The sequence below is a fragment of the Populus alba genome, chromosome 19 (genome assembly GCF_005239225.2).
Source record: "Populus alba chromosome 19, ASM523922v2, whole genome shotgun sequence".
In the NCBI taxonomy this organism is placed as follows: Eukaryota; Viridiplantae; Streptophyta; class Magnoliopsida; order Malpighiales; family Salicaceae; genus Populus; species Populus alba.
The window spans coordinates 5084119-5093360 of record NC_133302.1 but is presented as its reverse complement, the minus strand read 5'-3'; the positions used below and the strand labels follow the sequence as shown (position 1 = coordinate 5093360).

General features: G+C 38.2%; 1 protein-coding gene across 1 annotated transcript; it reads left to right on the top strand.

The window, feature by feature from the left end:
• On the top strand, nt 1–927 carry LOC140955026 (uncharacterized). The gene is made up of 2 exons (XM_073406548.1): nt 1–324; nt 610–927. The coding sequence occupies exons 1-2, from the start codon at nt 1–3 to the stop codon at nt 925–927; spliced, it is 642 nt and encodes a 213-aa protein (XP_073262649.1).
• Nucleotides 928–9242: the final 8315 nt, after the last annotated feature.

Sequence of the window (9242 nt, the reverse complement as noted above, 5' to 3'; positions counted from 1 at the left end):
ATGAAGAGGCAGCTAGGTTTGTTGAATGCCATTCTTTTGAAAGTACATCCGGATAAAGATGATGAGGATAGATTAGTTTGGAAAGCCAACTCCACTGGTAGATTCTCAGTCAAATCTCTTTGTGGGATGCTAAGTCCCTATCCCTCTATGGACACTAGCTTCTCCTTTACTGGGATTTGGAGAGGAATCGTCCCTCCTAAAGTTGAAATATTCTGCTGGATGGCTATCATTAAAAAAATTAATACTCGTAGTATGCTGGTCAGAAAAGGAATTTTGGACATCTCAGCTGCTGCTTGTCCAATTTGCTTTATTGAGGAAGAATCGGTGGATCATATATTGCTGCATTGTCACAAACATTGGATAGTTTGGTCTAAAATTATCAATTGGTGGGGCTTAGCGTGGTGTTGCCCAAAGGACTTGGCGGCTCTTTTCTCTTAGTGGGATTCCTTGGTTTATGGAAAATTTCAAAAAAAAGCTTGGTTGATGTTGTTCTTTTTAGTGACATAGTCTCTTTGGCTTCTTCGTAATGATGTGATATTCAAGCAAACAACCCCGAATTATGATACTTTGTTTATCCTTATTATTACTCGTCTCTTCTTTTGGATAAAGGCTATAGAGCCTGATTTCTCTTATTCCGCTTCAGACTTAATAAGGTCAGCAGAAGGGCTGGTTCGATGGACTAATTCTACAAATCATAGGGCAGTTGTTGTGTGGTCTCCCCCTATGACTAATTGCTTCAAATGGAATGTGGATGGTTCATCTCTTGGGAAGCCGGGCCCCTCAGGTATAGGTGGAGTCTTGCGAAATCATCATGGGATTCTTCTTGGTATATTCTCCTCGCCAGTTGGGATTTTAGACTCTAATGTAGCTGAACTAAAAGCGGTTGTCAAAGCTATTGAATTATCAGAACTGTCATCTGCATCATAAACACATAATTGTTGAATCCGACTCGTCCAATGTCATTAGCTGGATGAATAACCCTCATAATAGACCTTGGTTGCATCATAATCTTTTCTCCTCTACTCAGAGAGTAGCTTCATGTTTTGGTTCACTCACATTCACTCATTCTCTTCGTGAGAGTAATCATATGGCAGATCACATGGCAGATCACATGGCAAAAAAGGGGGTGTTTAGAAACTCTGAATGGGTCGCTTGGCTCTAATCTGCTTGATATTTGGGCCTTTCTTTTTTCTTTAAATTCTGGTTGCGGATGCTAAGGAAACTGGATTGTTTCCCAGATTACTCTATTTCTAGAAAGGAGAAGAATCATCAAGCTATACAGAAGCAATTCCAGCTGGTCAGATCTTTGTCTTTTGTGAAACTTCTTGGTATCAGATTCTGATGTTGCAAGTCTAGGGGCTTCTGTTGATGAGCTTCCTTTTGCCTGCTATGGTTTTCTCTGTGTTAATGCGTCGAGTGTCTTGGTTCTCTTATTGTTAAGTTGTCAAAGGCTGTTCTGTGAAGAGTCCATGGCTGGTCTTTTGTTTCGGATAAGAAGATGCAAGATGGAAAGATTTTGTTTTACTTCTAATCTGGATATCGGTAGAAGTCTGTTTGGCTTCTCATCCTGGTGTGGCTCCAAATCTGCATCTTTTAGCTGCTTCTTTGTTTTCTTGGCTTCAAATATGTATATTGTAGCTGCATTTTGTTCTTTTCGTTTCTTGGTATGTTGTTCATTTCATTGCATAGTTCTGTTTAGGTGTCCTGTAAACAGAATCTCTATGTTCCCGTCATCTATTGGCGTCTTCTAATGCAATATTTTACTTCTAAAAAAAAGATACCAGCTACCAAGGAAACACACTTTCTTGAGAACCACAGGGGAGACATCAAATAAAAAAGAGTGTGCAGAAACACTTTGCTTCCTATGCGTGTCTTAGTTGATGCTGTAGGAACCTCTTTGCGAGGCTGCTTATGGTACAAGAACAATTAATAAGTTAAGAGCATATTACAGCACCTTTGTTTCCTTTTTCTTCCCCCCCCCCGGTCTCTGTTGGTCCTGTGGTTAAGGAGACATGCTCATTTCTTTGATGTTTTAGGTTTGGATTTCAGGGTCGACGTTTAGAAGAGTTTATTAAATTTTTATGAACGTTTCAGGATTACAGAATTCAATTCAACATGAAATATCCTGTTGGAACTGCAGATTTACTATGATATCAAACACACATTTACTCGTATTTTTTGTGGGATTCGGATGCGAGTGAGAAAGCAATACACGAAGGATATTTAATTATATCTCTCGACTCAAGTCTGCTCGAAAAGCCAAGTATGCTCTTACCATACCACTAATCAACCCCATTTTATTGTGCAGGTCATGGAAAATGTAACTTTGCTTCACCTGGGTATGTTCTTCTATTTTTCTTTCTAAATAGGATATACATGTTCTTCTTTCACACACTTTGTTTTCTTTTCTTCTTTAAAAGAAAAAAGAAGAGTGTGAAAGGGAACATATGTACCAAGACAAGGAATCAAACATCAACATTCTAATGTCAAACACCTTTTTGGAGGGTTTTTGCAGATCTGTCGGGTCGTCAGCACCTTCTTCACTTAAGTGCAAAACAAGCTTTATGTGGGTGAAGTTTGCTGGGATTTTGCTGCTTTTGTACTTGAGAAGATAATTATTGGTCGGTCGAGTTGTGAATGAAGTGGATAGTCAATATTGACTATGTCCCTTTATCAAACTTTATGTTATGGGAAGCCATAAGATTATGGTATTCTCTGTATTTTGCTAAGATTAGTACTTTGTAATTGGGTTTACAAAGATATTAGTCATATCTTTGCTCATGGGCTAGGAATCTAATTTTGTTCATGCAATCAAATCTTCCCTTTTTGTCTCCCCAGTGTCTATGTGCTTGCTTCTTCTTTTTTCTTTCTTTCTTTCAAACTTGCCTAAATTCCAGGGGACACTAGTGCTAATTAAGTAGGATGATAATAGCATTAATTACTCAACAAGTAAAGAATTTAAATATTAGGATATATATATATATATTGTAAATGGAAGATAAAATTAAAACAACACATAAAACATAGAAAATTTGACAAGAAAAGAAAAAGTTACAGGAATGGATTTTAAATTTGCAGTTATATTTACTTTCAAAGAATAAAACTGGTATTTATATGTGCTGTTTTTTTTTCTCATCCAATTTTCTATGATAATATTTGTTTGTATGGTTAGATCGTGTTTTTTAAATTTTTTGAAGATTTTTTAGTTTTAAATTATATTTTTAATGTTTTTAAATTATTTTGATATGTTGATATTAAATTTTTTAAAAAATAATACAAAAATTTATTTTAATATATATATTTTTTAACAAAACATTTTAAAAAACCATCTCCAACCATAATTTCAAATAAGTTCTGTATATATATTTTTGGTACTTCACAGGTCAAATTGAAAGCAGAAACATATAAAAACACCTTACAAATTACTTCAAATCTACAACCATTTAACACACAAATACATGGTTACATATCACGTATAGATTATGCATAAAACATGAGGCAAATCATTTGGAAACTAAGCGGTGCTGCAGAATGGAGCTATAGCTGGTGGAGCTGGAATGTCACCGGACCCTTCAAGCATCAAGATCACATTCTTGATACAAGGACGTGAAGTTGGATCATGTTGAACGCACAACAGTCCAATCTTCACCATTCTTTCCAGTGACTCGAATTCTATATGTTCATCCTTCACAAGCTTATTCAACTGTCCAGCTGCAAAGCATTGATATGCCCAACTGGGAAGATTCATTTCATCTGGTGTTGAGACGTCTACTTTTATACTGCTCCTGCAACAGATGATCTCCAGAAGTACAACTCCGAAGCTGTAGATATCAGCTTTTACCGACATCAAGGCGTTATTCTGCTATTCAGGTGCCATGTGCCCTCTACTCTGTGAGAGTGCCATCGAGCTTCTTATTTCATCTGGATATAATAGCTTCGATAATCCGAAATCGGAGATTTTGGCCATCCAAGAATCATCCATGAGAATGTTTTGAGGGGTTATATTGCAATGGATGATGCAGACTTGACACTCTTCATGTAGATAGAGTATTCCTCGAGCTATATCTAGAGCAATCCTCACTCTTTCTTTCCAAATGGGGCGCCTCTCAGACTGGAATAAAAGATCGGCAAGGGTGCCGTTTCTCAAGTACTCGTAGATGAGAACCCTCCGAGAGCCCTCCACACAAAAACCAAGCAACCGAACCAAGTTTCTGTGATAAGTTTGTCCAATCACAGTGATTTCTGCTCGAAACTTTTTTTCCCCTTCATCTAAAACTTTCTCAAGTCTCTTAACAGCAACAGTTCTGTCACCCGCAGGTATTGTCCCTCTGTAAACTGCACCAATAGAACCCCTGCCCAGCTCTTCCATGAAACCACTTGTAGCTTTCTCAAGCTCACTATAAGAAAACTACCGCAGAGTGAGCTCTCCAGCCAAGCTTATGATTCCTGACAGCTTTTCGTAAAGATAAGCTCCATCTCTGTACACGCAGAAAGTCGAGATTGTAATGACAAAACACAAGAAAGTAACAGAGCCAAATGCTATAGCAAGAAACACAAGTAAGCTTTTCTTGCTTTCTATGATGATTGTCGGGCTCATTGGAGGTGCAGCAGAAGATGCTGCTTTCACTTTGAAGAAGGCTATAGATGATATGTTTGTATCTTTTAAAACATATCGAATTGGTGCAGTATACTTTTCACACCTCTCATTCATATATAGAGCAACATCACAAAGACAATCTTCCAGGCAACACAAACCACAATTTTCCTTCTTCACATGTAGGACAGAATAAGGATATCGCTCGAACAATATATTCTCTACGGCTTTGACATCGTACATTTTCCCTTCTTTGGTGCCTCTGCAAAAACTTTCACGGACATTCTTGTAGCATCCACTGAATTTCTCACTGGGGTCATTGAAAGCAAATCCAGGATAACAGGAACAGTCAAAATTAGTGCCCATGCCAGAGCAATAACTGTTGAAATCACAGAAGCCACGAACATTGCATTGATTATTCAACGCAGACCACTCAATATGCACACTCTGGCTAGTTTTGTTCTCCAAGCAGTGTGAGTACAACCTGAAAATCCCATCAGCATCAAGCGTCGCACGAAAGATTGTTGTTTTGTTGTTACAGGGATAAGAACTTCTTGCCAACAAGACTGGTTTTTTAGAGACCGTATCCATGGACAGAAATCCCTGGTGATTCAGATAGAGACTCAACCCCTGGTTGTCTTCAGTAGTACTACTAGCCCAGTAAGCATTGAAGAAAAGAAGAATAAGGAGGGAAGAGCTGAAGACAGGAAGAATAAAGAGATACAGAAAAATATGTTTCCTTGATAATCTTTACTGTTACATTATGGTCTTATATATAATACCATCTCTGATTCAAAGAATCCTATAATTAAGGATACAATTAATGATAAGATATACACTTAATTTCTAGGATATCTGTTGTAGATGTGATTATGATTTTCTTCATATTCAAATATCTCTTGTGCAGGTATGGTCAGGGATCACAATCCCTGATCATGATCTTTTCAGTAACCGGACTTCCTGATTATGATCGTAATCCTTAATCATGTTTATCTTCAGTATCAATATTATCTTCATTGTAGATATGATTAGAGATCACAATTATCTTCAGTATTAGTGATCCTTGATCATGATAGCAATCCCTCTTGGTCAGGTATGATCAGGGATATCAATCCCTGATCATGTTTATCTTCAGTATCAGTATTATCTTCAGTAGATTTGATAATATCTTCTACATGCCCCCGCAATCTGGACGGGAGATCACGAACGTGAAGATTGGAGCACAAAAAATTGAATCGAGCAGTAGAGAGTGGTTTTGTCAGAAGATCGGCTAGCTGATCACGAGTAGATAGAAACTTGACTATTTTTTTTTTGAGAAACCAGTCCCCTGACGAAGTGAAAGTCAATCTCAATGTGCTTTGTGCGGGCATGAAACACTGGATTGGAGGATAAATACATGGCACCAATATTGTCACACCAAAGAGTGGGACTTTGTGAGAGGGGTAGACCAAGTTCGACAGCTAAATATTGTAACCACTGGAGTTCAGCTGCAGTGTCCGCGAGAGCTTTGTATTCAGCCTCGGTACTGCTACTAGCGACTGTAGCTTGTTGTTTGCTTCGCCAGGAAATAAAATTAGATCCAAGGAAGACACAGTAAGCACCAACAGAGCGACGATCATCTATGTCCCCTACCCAATCTGCATCAGAGAACGCCTGAAATGTGAAGGAGTTGTTGCAAGACAACAATAAGCAGTATGAGATGGTGTGTTTAAGATAACGCAGAATTCTTTTAACACATAACCAGTGGGACTGTTTCGGTTGATGCATGAATTTGCTAACACGATGAACGACAAAGGCAATATCAAGCCGAGTGAATGAAAGATAATGAAGGCCACCAACAATGCTTATGTAGAGAGTAGGATCATCAAATGTTGCGGTATCAGTTGCTGTCAAAGTCACAGAGGTGGATATTGGAGTGGAACACGACTTGGCACCATCCATTTTAGAATTTGTGAGCAGATCAACAATGTATCTACGTTGAGTTAAGTAGAGACGTGTAGCATCATGTATTGCTTTAATACCTAAGAAAAAACTGAGAGAACCAAGGTCAGTGATAGCAAATTCTTTGTGCAGGCGTTGGATAATATCCTTGACAACAACATCATTAGAATCGGTGATGATAATATCATCAACATAAATGAGGACGTAGATGATACTGGTGTTATGGTGTGAACAAAGAGTGACAAGTCAGCCTTGCTGCCAATAAAACCGAACTGCAGCAACACAACAGCAAAGCGTGAAAACCACTGACAAGGCAACTGTTTAAGGCCATATAAGGAGCGTTTGAGTTTACAGAGATACTCAAGAAACTAAGGATGTTTAAAACCTGGAGGTTGATCCATGTAAACCTCTTCTGATAGAGTGCCGTGAAGAAAGGCATTTTGGACATTCAGCTGACGAATTTCCCAATTATTGCAAACTGCAAGTGACAGAACCAGTTGATAGTTGCAGGTTTCACAACCGGACTGTAGGTTTCATTGAAGTCCACCCCTAGCTGCTGATGAAATCCTTTAGCAACCAGTCATGCCTTATATCTTTCAATAGAGCCATCAGCTTTCCTTTTAATCTTGAAAATCTAGCGACAACCAATGACATTAACATGGCGAGATGGAGGGACCAGTTCCCAGATTTGATTTCAGAGCAAGGCATCGAATTCAGTGTTCATGGCAGACCACAGTAAATGAGGTAGGTTCTTTGTAGGGGAGAGAGGCAGTAGCCTGTAGTGCTCGGGGTAGTGGATACAAGGTGTGTCCATCAAGGGTTTTTTTTTTTTGGTTTGGAAATGTGGTTTTTTGATCTTGTAACCATTGGGTGATTGTTTAAAGGAGCTGGTAGTGTTTTTGTGGGATGTGGAAGTGGTCTGGGAGGAGAGGCAGGGGCTGTAACGGTTAAGAATGGAGATGGCGGCTCCGGAATAGAAGATGATACTGGCAGAGGAGAGTCAATGTGTGGCAATGATGGGAGTTCACTTGTACCTGCAGGTGTTAGTGACAAGAAAGAAACAATATTTGGAAATGGAATGGTTATAGATGGATTGTTTGGACAAACAGTGGATAATTCTCAGAATGTTGATATGGAAATGTGTTTTCATCAAAAACAACATGACGGGATACATAAACTTTACCTATTGTAAGATCAAGACATTTATATCCATGATGGTCCAAGCTATAACCAATAAAAATATAGTTTTTAGATCTGAAATCAATTTTGTGTTTGTTATATGGTCAAAGATAAGGCCAACATGCACAACCAAAAACTTTAAGAAAATGATAGTCAGGAGTATGACGATAAACAATTTTGTATGGAAATTTTTGATTGAGAATAGGAGTGGGAAGGCGATTGATAATATATGTGGCTATGAGAAAGGCATCTTCCCAAAATTGTTGTGGGAGTTTAGAATGAGAGAGTAATGAAAGATCGACCTCAACAATTTGTTTATGTCAACGTTCAACTGCACCCATTTGTTGATGAGTGTATGGGCATGCTTTACAATGATGAATGCCAATTTGAGTTAACAGTGTAGACATATGGCGATATTCGCCTCCCCAATCAGATTGAATATTTTTTATGAGATGATTAAACTGTCGTTCAACTGAAGTTTTAAAGAGCATAAAAACTTTCTCAACATCAGATTTGAGTTTAAGAGGAAATAACCATATGAATTTAGTGCAATCGTCTAAAAAACATACATAATATCGAGCACCACTATTTGACAAGATGGATGCTGGTCCCCAAACATCAGTGTGCACTATGTCTAAAGGATTAATAGACTTATGATTGCTGGTTTTGAAAGATAATTGACTGCTTCTAGGTAGCTGACAATCCAAACAAACTGGAAGCTTTTTATTTGCAACATGTAACGTAAGTGCTGAAATAGATTTTTGAAGAACTGGAAAAGATGCATAACCAAGTCTGTTGTGCGATATTTGATAAGACTCTCGTCCAACAATGAGTGCATGAGAGGAGAATATGTCTGACAGGTTGGAGAAGGAATACAAGCCATCTTTAAAGGTGTCGCGATGAAGGATTTTCCCCAAGTAGTCCTTAATGAGAAAAAAATGATCATGAAATTCAAAGAATACAAGATTATCACTGCAAAATTGTTGAACAGAAATAAGATTTTTTTGAATTTCAGGAACAAATAGTAATTGTTTGAGCACAAACGGTGTTTTGGAGGGAGTTAAAATAGAGGAACCAATGTGAGAGATTTGCAAACTTGCACCATTGCCAACAAGAACGTGATCTGAACCAGTATAGTCTTCACTCCGAAGATTTAAGTTGTCCATGTTATTGGTGAGATGGTGTGTAGCACCAGTATCAGGGTGCCAATTAGATGCAGAAACAGAACTTGTTGTAGCTATCAGACCTTGTAGATTGCTAGATTTTGCAGAATTGTCATGGTATGTGACATCAAACTGATGGTAGCATTTTTTTGTAGAATGGACAGGTTTATCACAGACCTGACATATCATAGTATCTCTATGAAAATTGTTCCTACCCTTAGAACCATTAGAGAAAGGAATATCTCTGTAATTCTGGCCTCTGTCTTTGTACATATTCCGCCCTCTATATGAAGAAGAAGAGTGTTGACGAGTAGCCATATGGATAACAGGCTGGATAGTAGGTGCATTGTGATGTTGCAGATGTG

Bases quoted from the DNA above. Each gene is read 5' to 3' on its own strand.
- LOC140955026 (XM_073406548.1), top strand. From the start codon at position 1: ATGAAGAGGCAGCTAGGTTTGTTGAATGCCATTCTTTTGAAAGTACAT. The intron at 325-609 runs GTGGATCATATA...TTTTGGATAAAG, and splicing joins GCTTTATTGAGGAAGAATCG to GCTATAGAGCCTGATTTCTC.